The sequence below is a fragment of the Propithecus coquereli genome, unplaced genomic scaffold, assembly GCF_000956105.1.
Source record: "Propithecus coquereli isolate 6110/MARCELLA unplaced genomic scaffold, Pcoq_1.0 Scaffold89, whole genome shotgun sequence".
NCBI classification, from domain to species: domain Eukaryota; kingdom Metazoa; phylum Chordata; class Mammalia; order Primates; family Indriidae; genus Propithecus; species Propithecus coquereli.
The window spans coordinates 7,634,129-7,653,274 of record NW_012155173.1 but is presented as its reverse complement, the minus strand read 5'-3'; the positions used below and the strand labels follow the sequence as shown (position 1 = coordinate 7,653,274).

At 46.0% G+C, this 19,146-nt stretch overlaps 1 protein-coding gene across 1 annotated transcript in view; it reads left to right on the top strand.

Moving 5' to 3' along the window:
- The window catches only part of PAPPA (pregnancy-associated plasma protein A, pappalysin 1), a 250,111-nt gene that overhangs the window by 157,828 nt on the left and 73,137 nt on the right, over positions 1–19,146 (top strand). Inside the window, exon 12 of the mRNA XM_012664387.1 lies at positions 18,444–18,557. Coding sequence (XP_012519841.1) covers positions 18,444–18,557 — 114 coding nt within the window. The remainder of the gene's footprint in view (positions 1–18,443; positions 18,558–19,146) is intronic.

The following is a 19,146-nucleotide window of genomic DNA, read 5'->3' as shown; positions in this document are numbered from 1 at the left end:
GCAAATGACTTCACTTTTCTGAGCCTCAGTTTTCCTCATCTTTATAATGGGCCTGTTGTCATATAATGGGGCTTGTCATCAGGGCCCAGTGAGCTTAGCATACATAAAGTGTACAGGACATGCTTGCCTCTTAGTAGACATCAACTCATGTTGGTTAGCATCCCTACGGAAGCATGGTATCCCCAAGTAAATTGAGTCTGCAGGAGCAACAAAAGTTTGTAAGGGAGGAAAGCAATGAGAGCGTGGGCCTGGTATTTGTAGGCATACAGCAAACATGTACTGATTGATCGGGGAAAGTGCCACGTGGAACAGTGAGGGCCTCGTTTGAATAGCGAGCCTTCCTTTCTCACTTGCCAGTTAACTCTTGACTTGAAGCCCAGGAGCAAGCAAGGCTTTGTGGTTTGGGGCTGCTTCTACCGGTTCTCCATGGAGCTCAGGCATAAACTTTTCACCTGCCTACCTTATCACCCGCCAATCTAGGAAGGTTTCTCAGACTTTGTCTCCCCTCTTCCTCCAAGCCCATCCACCCCTATGTCCTTGCCTTTATTCTCTGTGTCCTCTTTTCTTAATTGTAGCTTCAGGGCCAGAAACCTTCCTTCTATCCCTGTCATTGGCTCAGGCTCTTTTAAGACTATTTTCCATTTTTGTCTTGCATTTTCTTTTCTTTCTGTTTTCCTTTTTTATTATTGTTTTCTTTTAAGTGGGGTCAGCAGCGTTCAGCCAGCATGGCCTTTGCTGTGTAATTTAGTTTCATGTTCTGTACCCAAGAAACATGTAAAAAATGTAAACAGCGCTCACTCTCTGGGGCTGTCATGCGCTTAGGAAGCAACAGCCAGTCGAGCTCGCTGAGCCCATGCTTCGGCGGTATTGAGTTCTGTCCCCAAAACCACATGCTCATTTCTCTAAGTCTAAAAGTAAACTTTCTCAATCCAGGCCCAAAGGATGGGGTTTCGAGGGGAGTTGGGGTTTGGCAGTGCACGGGATTTGGTTTTTGTGTGTGTGTTTATTTGTTTTTGTTTGTTTTTCAAGCCCCTTACTTCCCAGTCTCTGTCTCTCCCCATCTTTAATAAATTAGCCTGGATGTGTTATCTATAAAACAAGATCAGAAAAGGCCTCCTACCTCCTCTTCCACCCCGGCCTTGGGCTTCTCAAACCCTACCTAATTCTTCAGCCAGACTCCAGCACCAGGAGGTCCTGGATCCATTTGTGTATGTTCGTTTTCCAGGGAGAAATGGACTCTGCGAGGCCCGTGAGAGGTGCACCCACTAAGAGGCTCGCTGCCGTGCCAGGGAGGTCCACCAAAGACTTCCCTGGGACTCCTGCCCGCCTGGGACCCTTTCCCAAACTGGACCTATATGTGTAAAAGGGGACGCTTGGCCGATGTCTGCATTTCTCTCCTTCCTGGGAGAGAGGCCCCTGGAGGAGGCATAGGTTTGGGAGAGATCTGGTCCTCTGGCAAGATACCGCGCTCAGGAATGCGGACGTTACCTGGGTGATGCCCGACTGTGCAGTGCGGCTGCCTGGCAGCAAGGATCCAGGGGGAGAATATCAATTCGGGGCAGCGCGAAGGAGGAGATACACTGACATGTACCAGGGCGCTCTGGTCGGGAGTTTATGTTCCAGAGAAGGCAGGACTGTGTCAGTGCCCAGGCTCCAGACCATCTACCCACTAGAACTTTCTGTGATGACGGAAATGTTCTCCACCTGCACATCCTCTACTGTAGCCTCTAGCCACCTATGGTATTGGGCCCTGGAAGTGTAGCTCATGAAACTAAGAAACTGAATTTTTTATTTTAATTCATTAAAATTTGAGTACCCACATGGGGACAGTGGGCTGCCCTATTGGACAGAGCAGGTGCCGCCACTTGCGATGTGGTCTGGGGCAAATTACTTAACCTCTCTGGGCCCGAGTCTCCTCGTCTGTAAAATGCAATAACTAAGTAAAGATTGTGAGGATTCCGTAAGACAGAATACACGAAGCACTCGGGGCAGGCTTGGGAAAGAATGCTACCTAAATTCATTCAATTCGGTCATTGCATTAAATCCTTATAACCCACCTGTGTGGTGGGGACTGTGTCCCATTTCACAGACTGGGAAGCAAAGGTTCACAGAGGGCCCCCATTTTAAGGGACAGAACAGGACGCACATCCAGTTCTTTCTGGCTCCAAAGCACATGTACTTTTTACTGCACCACACCGCCTTTCCAAAGATTCTTTTTAATGGCATTTTTCTCTTTCCTGGAGTGAGATATGATATACTAATCCTCTTGTAATTCAATGTCTTAAATCATTTAATTCTGCATAAATTCTCATTGGAGGATTTCTGCCTTTGGAGTGTGTTCTCCATCATTCACAAGGAATATTGGTCTCCTGGATCTCTTACCTGTGAAGGTTTCTATATTGTTCCTCGTGGCCTCTAAAATCCCAAAGCGTCAGCAGGCTAGGCCTTGTCCAATCTGTACCCACTTTGCTTCACAGCCTGTTGCCTCAGGGTCATGGTCTAGGCAGAATGGGCCGACTAGCAATTTCCAAACATGCCTTAGGGTTTCCTTTTCTCCCCACCTGGAAACACCATCGTTTGCTCCTCTACCTCTTTAAGGCTTAACGACCCTACAGGGTCTGGCTCAAGTGGTGCCTCTTCCATACTCCTCCCCTGACAAGCTCAGCCCATGAGGAGTTTCACTCTTCTATTGTTCCTAATACTTCTGGATTCATTAAGAGCGAACCTAGACCTACCTGGCACAGAAGCGAGCCTCTTAGCAGGGGCGCCTCTCATGGGCCTCGCTGAGTCCATTTCTCCCTGGAAAACAAATATGCACAAATGGATCCAGGACCTCCTGGTGCTGGAGTCTGGCTGAAGAATTAGACAAGGTTTGAGAACCCCACGGCTGAGGTGAAAGAGGAGGTAAGAGGACCTTCCTGATCTCTTTTTATAGATAACACATCCAGGCTAATTTATTAGTGGGCCTGATGTTTCGTGTACATTACTTGTGTCTGCTGCTTTTCATACCAAATAACCTGTGAGCAGCTAAGGATATGGCCCCACCTTATACCTGGGTATTTCAGATGCCTAGCACAGGATCTACTGTGTGGAGAATACTCGGGAAGTGTTTATGGATTTGTTAGATGATGCTGTTGGAAACAGTATCTGTTGCATGCTATCTCCTTTACGACTAGATTAAATATACAAATCAGGGTCTATGAGTGTGTCTATAAATGATGCCACGTTACAGTCTCCTGTTAATACCATAGGTGACCAAAGTAGGCAGGGCTTTCCGAAATTCCCTGGTTCATCCCTTCACGTTGCAAATTAAGCAAGTGCCACTGTGCGAGTTGGGGGAAGAAGAGGTCCTGAGAACCCACCCTGAACCCCAGCCCAGTGTTCTTTCTGCCCCTCTGTGTCTCCATAATCCACCCCCACACCCAATTGTTAGCTGTACAACGAGAAGGGGTTTTAGTTGCTACTGCTTTTGTGTGCTCACTGCTGTGTGTTCCAGCATCAGGAACGGGGCCTGGCATATAGTGGGCGCATGGTAAATATTTATGAATAAGTCTCTTTGTTCTGCTAACAGCTTTGAGCAAAAAGTAGGAAATGGCTTTGAGGCTGGGCCCTGGGATGAAGGCAGGAAAGACTGGGGTCTCAGGGATGTCCCTGTGATTAGCAGAGAGGGATGGAAGCCTAAAGGACTGCCTTTCCAGCTGGAGAGTGGTTCACCTTCAGAGAGGTCTCCCGATGAGAGGCCCAGCACAGGAGGGATGAAAGAGCAAGAGAAAGAAAGAAGGGAGGAAGGAGCAGTGGGGGGGAAAGGGAAGAAGGAAGATAGAATTAAGAGAGAGGAAAAGGAATGACTCCACACTGATAATCAATGACAGTAATAATAATAACATAAATAATAACAATTGATGGTAATGATGGGCGCAATGTGAATGGCTTAGCCACCAGGGTGATCACTTTATGTCAAGAACTCTACATTGTTTTCACACATTTAAACCTGATGACCATCCTAGGAGGTAGCTACTGTAATTTTCCTTGGTTTAAGAGGAGTAAATTGAGACTCATACAGGATAAGTCAGTTGCCCAAATTTCTAGATGTGGCCCAGGGTGGAGCAGGGAAATCTAGAATTTGAATCCAGGACTGTCTCTCTCTAAATCCAGGGAGAAAGAAGCTGGGAGTGACGAAGAAGGAAAATGTAATTGTGTGTTTTCAGTGTGTGGGGTCTGTCTAAATATTTGCTTGTGCGAGAGCTCTTTTAATCCTCATAAGAACCCTCCAAGGGAGGTACCATGACCTCATTCTACAGTGGAGGAAGGTAGACTAGGGCAAGGGTTCCAAGTCGTGCTGTCGGAGAACCCACATTCCTTTGACTTTAGGATGTATGTGACTTCCACTGTGCAAGGGAAGGTTCAGGCATGTGACAGGTGCAGGGGCGTTGAGAAGTTCACATTGTGGATCCCAGATTCCCAGGGACTGCATCTCAGACAGCTGCTTCAACACCCTGCTTCTGTGCAGATGTGTGCTTCCCTGGCCAAGCCCGCCACAGGGGAAAACATCACTCTGGAAGGTCCTTGTCCTGGAGAATTCTCCTGATGGGGTGGCGGGCACATAAGTCAACAGCGTCCACTGGACACCTGGTGGACAAAGCCCCCCAGTTTGCATATCACAGCCACCACCCCTACCTCTGAAATCTGGAGGGGAAGGCCAGAGAGAAATGCCACCTTTGTCCTTAAGAAGGAGAGTCCTCATTTGAGCTGGAAGGCTGGGAGGACACTGTTAAAAGCATAAGCAGCTCCTGTCCTATCGCTCATCGCGAAAGTCATTGCACTGCATCCCTTGGAGCCTCTTCCTAGGAAATGTCAAGACTAGGGCATCTCAGACAAGTGCATCACCTCCTCTTCAAAAGCAAAGAGAAGAGAGCCAATCACACAGTGGTTTCCAGCCCTTGCCCACCAAGGCTGCAGGAGGGTACTGGGGAACCCTGAGACCTGCTGTGCGAAGCAGGATGCAGGGACAATGCACTCTGCGTGGTCTTCTTGGCATCTAGTGGGTTCCCTGCAGGTAATGTGACTTGTACTTCATCTTGGACACAGTTCGGAACACACAGATCTGAATTTGGAAAGCTGGAGAACAGGAGGAAGGGGGAGACAGGAGGGAACACACACAACAACCTGGAAACTCCTAGTTTTCTGAACTTGAGAAAGTCTTGTTCTTTCAAGACACAGATGTTTTTAAGTGAAAAATCACTCCTCTGATCTTTCAGTGTGGTCAAGCTGCCATTAACCACTGCTCAACTGTTGCTTACCACGGGTTTCAGTGACCAAGTCCCGAGCATGGATGTGGTCACCACTTTCCTGATTAACCCACTAATGTCCAGGGCCTCCCAGAGAAAGGCCAAGAAGATGTCTGGAGGATTTCCAAGACAGTCTCCTTTAGTCTGAGCAGCTCTGAGCTGAGTAGTAGAGATTTTTACGTTTTACTGCTTTGCTCCAGAGTTGGCTGTGTTTCCGAATTCCACTCTAGAGCCAGTAGAGAATGAATTTGGATTAAAGCTAACTGGATTTGTGTTTTTGGCCTTCAGTGTCTCAATCTCAAAGAAATTTGGGGGTGTTGGGCTACAGAGCAGACAGCATTGCTAGCTCCTGTTCTAGAATTACGGCGTCTTGGTATTCCAGTCTAGAACTTGGAGGTGTTTTCGTGCTCCACAGTAGCTCTAGAATTGACAACACCTCTGAGCTCTGAAATAAAATTCACTCGGTTTCAGGATTCTTATGAGGAGTTGGCAATGCCTCAGGATTCTCATCTACTGCTGGCGATAGCTCTGTGTTCCTGTCTAGAGTTGAATGTATATTCTGGTTGAAGCTAACAGTGTCCTCTTGATCTGAATCCAGAGTCTACACTGGTTTTATATTCTGATCTAGAATTCATGAAATTTCATTAATTGCTTTAAGTGAAAATGTAAAAAAAATTTGAAAACAAGTTAGTATTTTTTGCTTTTGTTTTTGGTTTTTGTTTTAAATAATGTGTTCAGAACTGTGTTTGCAGCAAGATTCAGGATCTCGAACTTTATCCTTCACGCCTCTGCTATTGACATCATCTGGGAAACTGGGTTTGTCATGGCTCAGCTGTGGCCCAGTTTTTCCCCTTTTCTGGCCTTTTCTTCTCCAGTCCCTGCTCTCCAGAGCCCACTTGACATTAAGATTTTGCATTTCAGACCTGGCCTTCAGGCATAGATGGCCTCAGCAACTTCCTTCTCCACACTCCTCCCCCAGAGCACACAAAGCTCAAACGCACAGCCTGCCACATTTTTCTATGAGTGTCTGCTTGCTTAATTCTTCTCCCTTCCACCTTCATGGGTCTGGGAGCCACTTACGAAAAGGGATTTTTATCAATAAAGCTTTTTCTCCCCCTCTGGGATCCGTTTTCCTCATGTAGACCATGGGATAAAGAACCTAACATGTAACAAGTGCTAAATAAATGTTTGTTGAATGAGTGAATGAATGAATGAATGAATGAATGAGGGAGACAAGAGAAACATTTGAGCTTCAGCTGGAGAAAAAAATGGATTCCTCCAAAAGAAAACAGATCTCCGGGAGCCCCCAGTCCTCTGCCTCTCACCCCGTAAGAATGTAAGGAAGGTCTCGCATCCCACTCTTTTAACCCCGTCAGCATCTCACTCTCAAAGGCAGCACACGTGCCATGTGGTCACCCACAGACCATCTGGCTGGGGGTCCCGTGTTCCTCTCTGCTACAGGAGATTACGTAAGCTGGATGGCGGCCGCCAGATGTTAGCAGTTTCTGCTCATTTTTTTCCTCCCTTTTCAACAACAACAATAATAATTAAAACAAACACAGGCCTCGTCCCCCACCCGCACCCCTGAAATTACAAACAGGTGGGCCCAGATGTCCTTCCCCTTCCCATCCGAGAGCCTCCTGGTCCCTAGGGCCAGCCACCGACCCTCAGCAAGGCCCGCCTTGCGCGGAGCCGGACAGTCAGGCCAGCTGCCCCGGGGCTCGAGCCGTGGTCTCCAGAGAGGGAAAACGGCCGTGTCATGAGAAGTCTCCGTGCCAGACTTTCCCTCTCCCCGCCTCCCACCCCCAAAGCCTTGGCCTCCAACTTAAATGGATGTATTTTGGAGGACTAGGTGGCTTAAGAGATTAGTAATGAGATCCCGAGTCTTTCACTGCTGGGTCAGGAGTTCAGAGGCGGTCCTGGGTGACTGGCGAATGGCATAATCAGGGGGACGGGAGCAGGCCTGCGGAGGGCCCGTGTGAAACGAGCCGGCCGGGCCTTTAATGGCAGCAGTTGTCAGCAGCACAAAAGCTGACCGCCACATCCGACACTAATCACTCTCCCTTGTTAGAGGATTTACTAGCTGGAGGAGCCCGAGCCCCCTGCCCGCTGCTTCCTCAAAACGGGCGTCCGGGAATGGGCTCAGCCCGATGCCTGGCTCCCCTGCCTGCAGGATGGGGAGATAATGCCGACCCCATGGCTTGGAACAGTGACAATTAACATTTCATGTGATATAAATTGGTGACTAGCATCATTATTTTAATATGTAAATTGGTGACTAGCACCATTATTTTAATTATAACTGCCACTGCTATTGGGATCATTTCCTCACTCCATATGAAAACGTGGGTGATGTGAGTCTCCCCTTCATAGTGACTTAAGGATGGAGTTAGTGGAGGTGAAAGCATCTGACGTTCCTCTCCATAGCTGCTGTTATCACCATGCTCATTATGATCATCACCTACACTGTGTGGGTCTCAGTCTTCCCATCTGTAGAATGGACTGGGAAGGGGAGATAGACTTAACGCAGGGATGAGACCCAGACTTCAACACCCACTTTATTTCTTCATAAAATTTGGATTCAATCAAAAGGCTGCGCTTAAGGATCTAGAAGGCCACAGGTTCTGCACCCGAGGAACAAGGGTTTGCACCCCAAATCACAGGATTTCAGATTTTCCTTGAGAGGTTCAGGCCTGGAAAGTATTAGATACCTACTGAGTGTGAAATGCCTGATGTGTTAGAGTCCTGGGGGCAATGAAACGCTAATCAGTCCAGAGCTGAGCCCCAAGGCTGGAGGGCCAATGCCAGGTTATCTTATCTAGAAGTGTCTCCTGGGTGGATGCCCTGAGATACGCTGCTATTTCCAGAGCTCTGGGAGGGAAGAGGGAGACATCTCTGCTCCACGTACTGGTCCTGCACACAGGAAATGCTTCTTTGCTTGCTTGTCTGTCCATGCCAAATAATAAATCCTCAAATTGAAAGAAAGTCAATCCGCCCCTCCCCCTCCCCTCTATCTCTTTAAGGCAGGCATCAAAGGAGAAAGCTGCTCTGGAGGCCTGGGGAAAGTGATAATTGTTTCTAATGGTCGGTAGAAGAAAGCCTGGCTCCCCCCCCCTTTTTTGCCATTGCTATTAAGTGTGTAAAAAGGAGGTTGGAGGAGGGGATGGGTGTGTGTGTGTGTGTGTGTGTGTGTGTGTGTGTCTGTGTCTGTTAACCCTCGGTTTCCCTTAAAGTTGTCTATGTTCAGTTTGGAATTAGGGGCATAGGAGGGGAGCAGGGAGTAGGAATGGACAGAAGAACCCAGCCAGGTAGGAGAGGTCTAGAGTACTCTGCAGGCGCTGGGAGAGGCCTTGAACCTGGAGTTGGAACATTTGAGTTGCATTTATTCATTATATACATTAACTGAGTTGAGGTAAGTAAAGCGTTGTTGTTATTAGCTCATTTTTTTGATTCAACAAATATTTGCCTAGTGTCCAATTTAGAACTTCCTCCACTCTTAATACTAAAGATGTAACAGGCAAGACCTCATTCTTGCCCTCAATGAGCTAAGAACCAAGGTCAAGGATTGCAAATGAAGTTCCTTGCCTAGGACCAATTGTGAGTGCTCCCCCGGTGTTTCGTTGAGATGGATTTAGAGGCCTGTGCTCAGGGACACACTGTTTGATTAATGATGTCTATCCGGGCAGCGGATGAGGAATTGGTAGCACTCATGTCACACATTTGCCTCAACCAGCCCAGTGGGAGGGCTACTTCCTGTTAGACGTCAGCCTTGATTTCTCACCTGGGAAATAGGGGTAATACTCATACCTTTCTCATAGGGTGGTTTTAAGGATTAAATGAAATAATGGATTCAAAAGGGCTCTGGAGTGCATTATACTAATTAGAGAAATCATTATGAATACCAGTTATCATTGTCATCATCACATTTATTGACATCAGCTTTATGTGGGCCTGAGATGGTAGACTCTGGCTGCTCAGGAATGAATCCCGGGTGTCCCGGTGCCTTCCCTGCAGCATGTGATTATTATTTTCATCTCTACACGTTAGTCTAGGCCTTGGAGATCTGGGCTTCTGGATCAAATGGATCATCAGCAAACTGTGTATATAGCCTTGGAAAAGCCACATCAGTTTAACACAGGGAACATTCGGCGAGCCCGGCCCAGTGACCTGCATTAGACCCTGAGGAAAAGGAGAGATCAGTCAGGAACAGGCACTGTCCCTGAAGCTCATCCGTGGAGAGACAGATGGACAGACCAGAAACCACAATGCTAGTGTACTACACAAAGGGTGTAGACGAGGAGTTATTGGGAGGTCAAGCCATGGGGCAAGAAGAGAACAGACTTTGAGTCAGACCAGCTTGGGTTTAACTCCTAAGCCTTGGCAGGCTGACCAATGCTTTCCCAAACCTCAGAGTCCTTGTCTCTCAAATGGGGACAAAAATGCTTGTTCCTCAGGGTTATTATGAAAGTGAAGAGAGCAGCACTCCATATGGGTAGACCATTTTTAAGAGTTGATACCCTTCCCTTTCCCAGGGCAGCACTGAGGGGGAGCAACTCGATCTGCTAGAACAGCAAAGCCCTGTTTATGGAAGTGGCTTTATTTCACCTGGGCCACTCCATGTCCAGGCTTCCTGGGGCCTTTTAGGCTGCTAGGCTGCCTCCCAGCAGGCGTTCCCTCCTGCAGTCCTCGGGACCCCCGGATCTTGGTGGTTTATATCAAGGAATCGACTCCTGCCCCTCCTGCACCCTTGCAATTCTTGGGGAAATAACTTGGCATTGGAACTGCAAGCCTGAGTTTAAAATGTGGCGTAAAGAGAAATGTTGGGAAACACCACCTGGCTCTGCGTGTGTGTATGTGTGTGCACGAGCACGCGTGTGCATTTGCGTGCATTGTTATTGTCCGTGTGCATCCCCACCCTCACCCTCCCTGCTACTTTCCTCTTTTTCTGTGAGGCCCACTGGCGGGTCCCTTTGGGTGGAAAAAGGAAATTGAAGAGGATGGACTGGAGGTTTGACGAGCACTTCCTCCCTCCCATGATTGACAAAAGGGCATGTAAATCTGTAAAATCGAAATTCAATAGAAACCTCATGGCGTGTCCCCTGTGTGGGAAAATACCAGAGCCCTCGCTCCCCCTGTTCTCCCTCCGTCTCCCTGCCTTTGTGTACATCGTGTGTGGGTGGAAGATAAACTGGATTTTAAAAACCCTTTGAAAGCAAGACATCGTTAACTCTTCTAATTGAAAGCAGTCTTCTGCAAAGGAGGGGGATTTGGAGGCGGGTGCTGGATGTAGCGGCTGGCAGCGCATTGAGTGGACGAGAGTCCCCAGGTCCTGGAGCCACAGAGCCCTCTGTTTCCGCAGACCCGGCACCCCCAGTTACCGCCAGACATGCTGACCTGTCACAGAGAAGCTTACTGTGTGTCTTCAAGCCAGGCTCTCCCCTCTCCAACGGGCTCTCTTTCTCCATCTATCAAATGTGGTGGCTGGAATAAGGATATGTCAGATCCTTCTTGCTCAGACGTGATCTCAAAGCTCTGGATGAAGAAGTTCCCCAGCTCTTTCGTATCATGCAATTGCAGGCACAAACAAAAAGAAAAAGAAAACAAAACAGAAAATATAGTGTTGGAACGGCCACAGTAAACTTTCATGTCACTCTTCTTGTTGTCTTTGCCGGAAAAGGTGGCTGGGAAATTAGCCTTCGGCTTCACAGTAGCAGAGACAGGGGACCCGTGAGTCTCAGGGGTCGACAGGGCTTTCACCTGAATGCCCTGTGGTTTTGTTTGTTTCTTTGCTTGTTTCACACTTCATTTCAGAGTCAACATTCTCTTCTGCAGCATTCACTTGGAAGAAGCTGAAAAGCAAAAGCTGGCAGAATGTCAGGGCTGAAAAGCCCTTTGGAGATGAATTCATCTTACTCTGTCTTTCTGTAACTGGGAAGGGAGAATGTCAGAGAAAGTGAGCAATTGAGTCAGTTCTAGGAGGCAGGTCCCTTGGCCTGGGGACCTTGGAGCCTTGGCAATCCAGGGCTCTTTCTACCATATCACCCACTCCAACACAGACCTGCAAAGGCCTGTTTTGGGCCATCGAAGCCCTTCTATTTCAGGAGCCCCAGGACAAGGCAACAAGGAGAAATCCTGAGTCCCTCTTCCGTGTGGCTGGGATTTAAGACTCATCTGGCACAAATATATCCGTTCCCTTGTTCGATTCTCATAACAGATGAGAGATATGCAGGCAGGCCCTTTTAAAGTTAACATCTATGATTCAGAGTGTGGGCTGAATTCATGCCTGGATTTGAATTTTGGTTCTACCACTAACTAGTTGTGTGAGATTAAATGACCGGGCCTCAGTTTCCTTACCTATAAAATGGGTATAATAATAATACCTACCTTACAGAGTTGTGAGCATTGCATGATTTAGTACATGCAGAGTCCTTAAAACGGTGCCCTGCATAGAACAGGCACTTGATATACGTCACTGCTGCTGCTGCTGTTATCCACTGGGCACCTTTTATTTTCTATGTGCTGGGAAATCTGCTTGGATTTATTTGAGGATAAATAAAACATGGTTCTCACCTTGGAAATCTTTAGAGTTTAAAGGGATAAGACTAGACTCTAAACAACTGTAATCTAACTTGACAAGTGCTATAACTGAGGTATATATAAGGAACTATATGGACGTATAAGAGAGCAATTAATTCTGCCTGGGCAGTGAGTAAAAGCTTTCAGAGACAGGGTGATATTTGAGACTGGCTTTGAAGTGTGTGTAGTATTTCACAAAATGGGCAGTGCAAGGGCGGTGGGGGGATGTCAGGGCACCAGCATTGTGGAGGGGGACTCCACGACACTTGGGACAAAGTTGTCCAATGAGAAGGAAGCATCAGCCTGTGGACGCCAGGCTGCTGTGTAGGGAGGGAGGGTTGCCAGCAAGGCAGTTGGTGCAAGTGGCTGAAACCAGCTCCCAAAGGCCTCTCTAAGCTGTGTCCAGGGAACTTTCCATCTTGAGCACTATGGGCAGCCTGGAAGGTTGGACAAGAACAGGGTGATATGGTTTATTTCTCACCTTGGAAAGTGAATCATGGGGACCATTTGGAGCAGGGAATGGATGTGGAGGCAGTGGAGGCAGAGAGTGGTCACTGGTGCCCTCTTCTCCTTCAGAGGAAGCTGAAGTTTCAGCCACGCCCAAGCAACAATTGTCACTTTGTTGTTGAGTACACAGGAATATGGAATCAGAGGGATCAGAGTCCAGAACCCAATTGGGATGTGCAACTGGTTATGTGACTTCGAAGGAGTTGTTCCGGACCTCTGTGCCTCGTTTTCCTCAACAGAAAAACGAGATGACGCCAATCTCACGGATTAATTGTCAGGCTTAGATGATACCGTGACTATGAGACCCTTAGTGGATATTATTCCTGTGGGTGTCCTTAAGCTCCTGGGGGCATAGAGGTCATTCGGCGCAGCCACTGCATTCCCCGCAGTGGGAATCCCAGAGTCGAGAAATGTCCAGCTAATAGGCACCACAGCTGGAATTAGTCCAGGTCTCCCATTTGCCATAGGCGGTATTTGAAGTAAACACAGATTTCTCTGAACACGATGGAGAATCTAAGGGATTCTGCTAAAAATGAGAGGTCTCCCTCAAGCCAAGGGGAAAAGTGGTCACTTGCCCGTGGTTCCTGCAGGTGCTAAGATGAGGGTGAGAAGCAGTAACCCACCCAGCCTCCCTAACAGACCAGGGCTGAGGTTCCTGAGAAGAGAGAGGGCACTAGAATTGCTCTCTCTTATTTTTGTCATGATTTCTGGGGAAAAGAGCAAGGAATCTCACTGGGGATGGTTCTACACAGCAAAGGTGCAGAACATAAATGAGAAAAATGCACTAATTCTGGGAGACAGAAACCTTTGCGTTTGCATAGCAATATTGTCCCTAACTGGGTGTGCGTTATTGTGCAAGACTCCTCCCCTCCCTTGGTCAGTGCAAGGGAATGGCCTCAGTAGATAACTTATTCAAGTGTCCTCTCACTCTACAACTCTAAAATAAGAAAGCATATAGGCATTGCTACTTAGAGGAAAGAGTAGGAGAAAGTATAGGCAGACATCTCTCCCTCTGTTAGAGAGGACCGTCCAAAGGTAAATTGGATTGTCTATAAATGGATACGAGTTCTCTGTCCATAAATCAATCAGTAAGAGGCTGTGCGATCCCTCCTCCAACCCAGACAGGACCTGTGGGAGGGTGCTTGTCAGCCCAACCGCATCTGTTCTTAAACCAGAAGTGCTATACGAATTTCTTTTTTAATCCCTTCACCTGATCATTTATTTATCAATGTATTCCTTCATTCAATGAATAGCAATATCTTAGTTTTTCAAAGTAATGCTTGCATTTAAAAAATCATTTTATTGTGATAAGAACACATGAGATCTACCTTCTTAACAAGTTTCAAAGTATACAGTACATTATTGTTAACTACAGACACAATGCTGTAAGATCTCTAGAATTTATTCATCTTGCTTAACTGAAACCTATGCTTGTTGATTAGTAACTACTCATTTTCCCTTCCCCTAGTGTTTCTGGAGTGTGTTTGATGTGTGAAGAGAGGGAGCAGGTCTTATTCATACCAGTGTGACAGAGAGGAAAAGGGAGGTTACTGTGTCCAACCCTCTGACATCTCTGGGGATGGGTGGCTGGGGAGAGACTCAACATCATTAGGAGGAATTGGGGTGCAAGAGTGGAGATCAGGGGAGAAGAGAATGGCTCTGGAGGAGACAAGAGATGTGTAGATTGGCGGGGAGGAGGTTGAGAGATGGGGATGTGCCTGCAACCAGTGTCACTGGGGAAACTGGAGGAGGGGAGACGATGAGTGAAGAGGAACTTGGGGTGATGGTAGGGAGAGCTTAAGAGTTCACTGGGGCATGTGATGTAATTCTCTTACATGTCCTCTCACAAAATGTTCAGTAAAATCTACACTGCCCAGCAATGCTTTGTACAGTTGGATTTGCTTTTTTGGAAGGTACAAAAAGTGTATGGATGAAAACAGAGCATCTCCATGGAATCAGTCACCTCCCGGTCACACCTGTGTCCTTAGCAGCCAACCTTGTGTCTTAGGCAAGGCTCTTTAGCTGTCAGTGCACTGCAGCCTGGCGTGCCGTAGGTGCTCAGTAAATGGCTGCTGAATGAGCAAATTTGTGCAATGTCTATAAAAGCAGAGGCTTGGGAGGCTTTGCTTCTCCTTTCCTTTCCAGCCTCCCTCCACCTCCCCAGGAACACAGATGACTTTAAGATCAGCTGGAGCTTTGGGCAAAGGTTCAGCTGGATTTGTTCATTCCTCTCTGATCTGCTTTGACTGTCCCTGGTCAGGATAGCAGCCAGCCTGAAACAAACACAAAACTGAATAGGAAAACAGAAGAATAAAATAACAGCCCCATGTTCCACTAAAACTCTGTCTAGCACTGATAGAGCTGACAAGATAAGAGGAAATTGTATTTAAGCAATAAGAGGGCTTTGTTCATGTCGGAGACTTCTCTGACTGTGAATGCTTTAGATGCACCGATAAGATCCCCAGCCTAGCACTGAGAGATGTGATCCACCACGCTCTGCTGGGAGACAGGCAGCTAGGAACACAAGGGGAAAGAATTCCAAAATGATACATGTCGAATTGCTGGCCTGGATTTCAAATGCCATGGATAGTTTATGCAAAGTCTCGCACTGTTGTAAAGCGTAACACAATCCACTGGCAGATCTGCCTAAGCCCTGCCCTAGTTGTTTTTGTGAAAAATAAATAAACTTGAAAACGTCTTCCAGAACATTAAAGTGGCTATATTCCACCCCTAGTCTCCTCTGTATTAGGCTTCGAGAGATTTGAATAACTGAAGCCATTGCCTACTTTCTAGACAATGGGCTAGTTGATTCCTGGTACCTTTATTGTCCTTAAGAAGTTACCTATGGGCCGGGCGCAGTGGCTCATGCCTGTAATCCTAGCACTCTGGGAGGCCGAGGCGGGCGGATTGTTTGAGCTAAGGAGTTCGAGACCAGCCTGAGCAAGAGCGAGACCCTGTCTTTACTAAAAATACAAAGAAATTAATTGGACAACTAAAAATATATAGAAAAAATTAGCCGGGCATGGTGGCACGTGCCTGTAGTCCCAGCTACTCGGGAGGCTGAGGCAGTAGGATTGCTTGAGCCCAGGAGTGTGAGGTTGCTGTGAGCTAGGCTGACGCCATGGCACTCACTCTAGCCAGGGCAACAGAGTGAGACTCTGTCTCAAAAAAAAAAAAAGAAAAAAAAAAGAAGTTACTTATGATATTTAGGGAACTAATATTGTATTCCCAGCAATTCCATTAATTTGGTAATTAATGCGTTTCTGTACTTTTCTATGTTTTTAAGGCAGTGAAGCTCTTTTCTTAAATGAAATATTATAAGGCAGCTCAATATATGAAACAGATGAGTGGAGATGCTCCAGCTGAAATGGTAGAGTGGGGACTAAGCAGACCTCCACATCCTGACCCCCAGGCTGACATCTCCTTGAAACCCTAAGAATGTATGGAAGACACTTGAAAACCTACAACGAATCCAGCATTCAAATGCGCAGCATAAACTGAGGTCCGAAAAGATGAGATAGCTTATCCACAATCACACATTGAATTTTGAGTGAGCATGGACCAGGTCTCCTTAATCCAAATCCAGCTCACCACTATAGGACTACTTCCTGAGTGACATTTTGTGGCTCTCCAAAGTCGCTTAAGAAACTTATCTTCTTCTATTTGAGGTTTTAAAAATGAACTGATGAAAATGTTAACACAATGGGAAACCAAGTGTAGGGTATGTGAAGCTTTCTGTATTATCTTTGCAACTTTACTATAAATATACAATTACTCCAAAAAGAGATTTATTTAAAAGTAAAAGCATGAATGCTTGCAATCGTAGATCATGGTGCAGCCATGTGTTCTAGCTGAACTTTGATTAGTGTCTCACTATTGTAAAGAGAACTCAGACTTGACGTTATCCAAGAGCTCCCAGAAGCAGGATCATCCCAAGAAAGGATGGAGAGAGGGGCATTTGAGTTTTAGCATATTTATAGACGGGATTCCCACCATGGAAAATAGCATGGAGTATGATGGGATTGTTAGCAAGGCACCCCTGGTGATGCGAAGAGTGAGAAGGGTTGGCTGCCAGGAGATTCGGACCCAGTCCAGTTTATTGGAGCCCACTGTATAGAGCACATGTTAGGATTAATGGAACACATTGTTAGGGATATTCTGATTATTTCATATCAATTTTTAATGGCTCTCTAAGCCAATTTTTTGGAGTGTTTTTAAAAAATTCATAAAATTACATGGAATGATGTAAACCAAAACACTTATGTATACCAGGTATGTATGCATTATATATCAGATATGTGCACTGCCTTTTGGAATTGACAACTGTGCAAATTTTGTCGTATTTGCTTGAAGCCTCTCTCTGTAAAAGAAATAACACTCTGCAAAGAAGGATGAAATCCTATTTGTTCTTAACCCCAAGTACCATTTCCCTTCCTTGATCCCCAGAAGCAACTACTGCACTAAATTTGATGTATGCTTTTCTATTGCATTTTTAATTCATACGGATCTCTGGGAAATTTGTAGTTTTGCTTTGTGTGCTTTTTATAAATGGCATCATAATATGCCCATCCATTTGCACTTGGTTTCTTTTTTTCACTCAGTGTTATGTTTTTGTGATTGCTCCATGTTGATGTCTATGAACTCAGCTTCCACTTTGATTGGCAGGGCCCACACTGAGCCAAGTGTTAAATATTTTTATATCATCCCTGTATATGTGTATCTGGTTCATTCCTCTTAATATTCCTCTGCCACATAAAATGCTATCGTGAACTTTTCGTATTTTATGCATTCCTTCCCCAACAGATGAGCATATAGACTATTCCCAATCTTTTGCTACTATACATATTGCAGGAATGGACATCCTTGATCCTTGTATGTAATTTTTCTCTTTTCCTTTTTGTTTGTTTTAATGTGCTTGTGTGTTTGTTTAATCTGGTCGAGAATAGATTATCTCTCATTTATTTTCATAGTGTATAAGATCCTTAGAGTTCCCTAGGTCAGCCTTACTTTTTCACATGAACAGATTGCAACCAGGAGATGTGAGTTGACAGCCCTAAGTGCACGGGGAAGTTTTGAAAGAGGAGCTACGTTAGAGATCAGAGGGAAAGCACTAATTGGCGACGACCTTTTGCCAAAGGTCTGACGGGTCTCAAGAACAACTCAGCTGTTCTATACTTTTTCCCTCATAGAGCTTTTCTCAGTGTATAGCTATGCATTCATATGTAATTACTTGATCAACATCTGCACATATTGCCAGGTCTAAGCTCCTCGGCATCCGACTTTTCTACCATTTTGTCCCGGAGTGTTTGGCAAATAGTAGTTACTTAATAAATATCCTTTGAATGAATGAATGGGCCAATAAATGAAATGACATTTAGTTGTGCAAGAAACTCCTAAGTTTAAAGAATTCTACTTGTCTATAAATGTTTCCTATTTCTTTTAACGCTGTTATTTATCTATCATTGAGAATGAGTGTGTGTTTGTGTGTGTGTATGTGTGTAAAGTGATGAAATTGATTTTCTTTGGTGATGGGGAAGCACATTCTCATATTCTCAGTCTTTTCTCCATTGTTAATACAGCTCTGAGACCAATTTACATATTTGTTCTACAATGGTCTACTTGGCAGTCAAGACTATGTGAGACCCAATCCCTCCCCCTGCCTTTCTGCGACCTTCTCCAAGGTCTAGTAATACAAGGCAGTTTGTCACAGTCTAAGCATTCTTGGTTTCTGCTTTCCTCTGAGCCTTTGTTTCTGTTTCCTATGCCTGCAATGCTTTTCCTCTTATCCATACCTTTTCTTCCAGGCCCAACTCAAATATCAACTCGTCCAGGATTTGTCTCCATGAGAATGTCTCTGTCACCTCTGCCACCAAAATATGTTATCTACTATTTCCTTAACAGTAGTGACTGTTGCCTACATTAGAATGTGAGCAGATCCTTGTCTATCCATCCCTATTTCCTCTTGCAGTGCCAAGAACGAAATAGGGGAACTACCAAGGTTTGTCGAATTGAATTTAATTGAACTTCTGAGACCCTCTAACATATTATTATTTTTTCTCTATCTTTTTGCAGGTGTGTCGAACCAAGGTAATAGATCTCAGTGAAGGCCTTTCCCAGCATGCCTGGTACCCTTGCACCATCAGCTACCCGTACTCCCAGCTGGCACAGACCACTTTCTGGCTCCGGGTAAGCCCACGCTTCGAGAGCCCTGGAATCTCCCGCAGCAGCACGCAGGAAACGCTGACTCCCATGACCCTTGCTTGAGATGGTTTGTCTACCTGCTGAGGGTGTTAATTGTAAGAACAGGGAAGCAAACGCTTAGTGATGTGATGCTTCCTGAAATGGAACCCCTTAATTGCTTATGGAGTGCCCTGCCTCAACCAACCCTCGTTTTGACAAAGAGGTTGGGTACCTTTTGTCTACCTGGGAACTCCTACTCATTGTTCAAGGCCTTTCATTTTTATTATTTTTTTTATTTCAGCATATTATGGGGGTACACATGTTTAGATTACGTATGTTGCCCTTGCCCCCCCCCCAAGTCCAAGTTTCAAGCGTGTCCATCTCTTGGATGGTGCGCATTGCACTCTTTGTGTATGCATATACCTGTCCCTTCCTCCCCCTTCTCCCTCTTCCCTCTCCCCTCCCCCCTGCCCGACATCCGATAGATGTTATTCTTATATGTACACTTATGTGTTGATCAGTTAATACCAATTTGATCGTGACTGCATGTGGTGCTTTTTTTTCCATTCTTGGGGTACTTCACTTAGTAGAATGC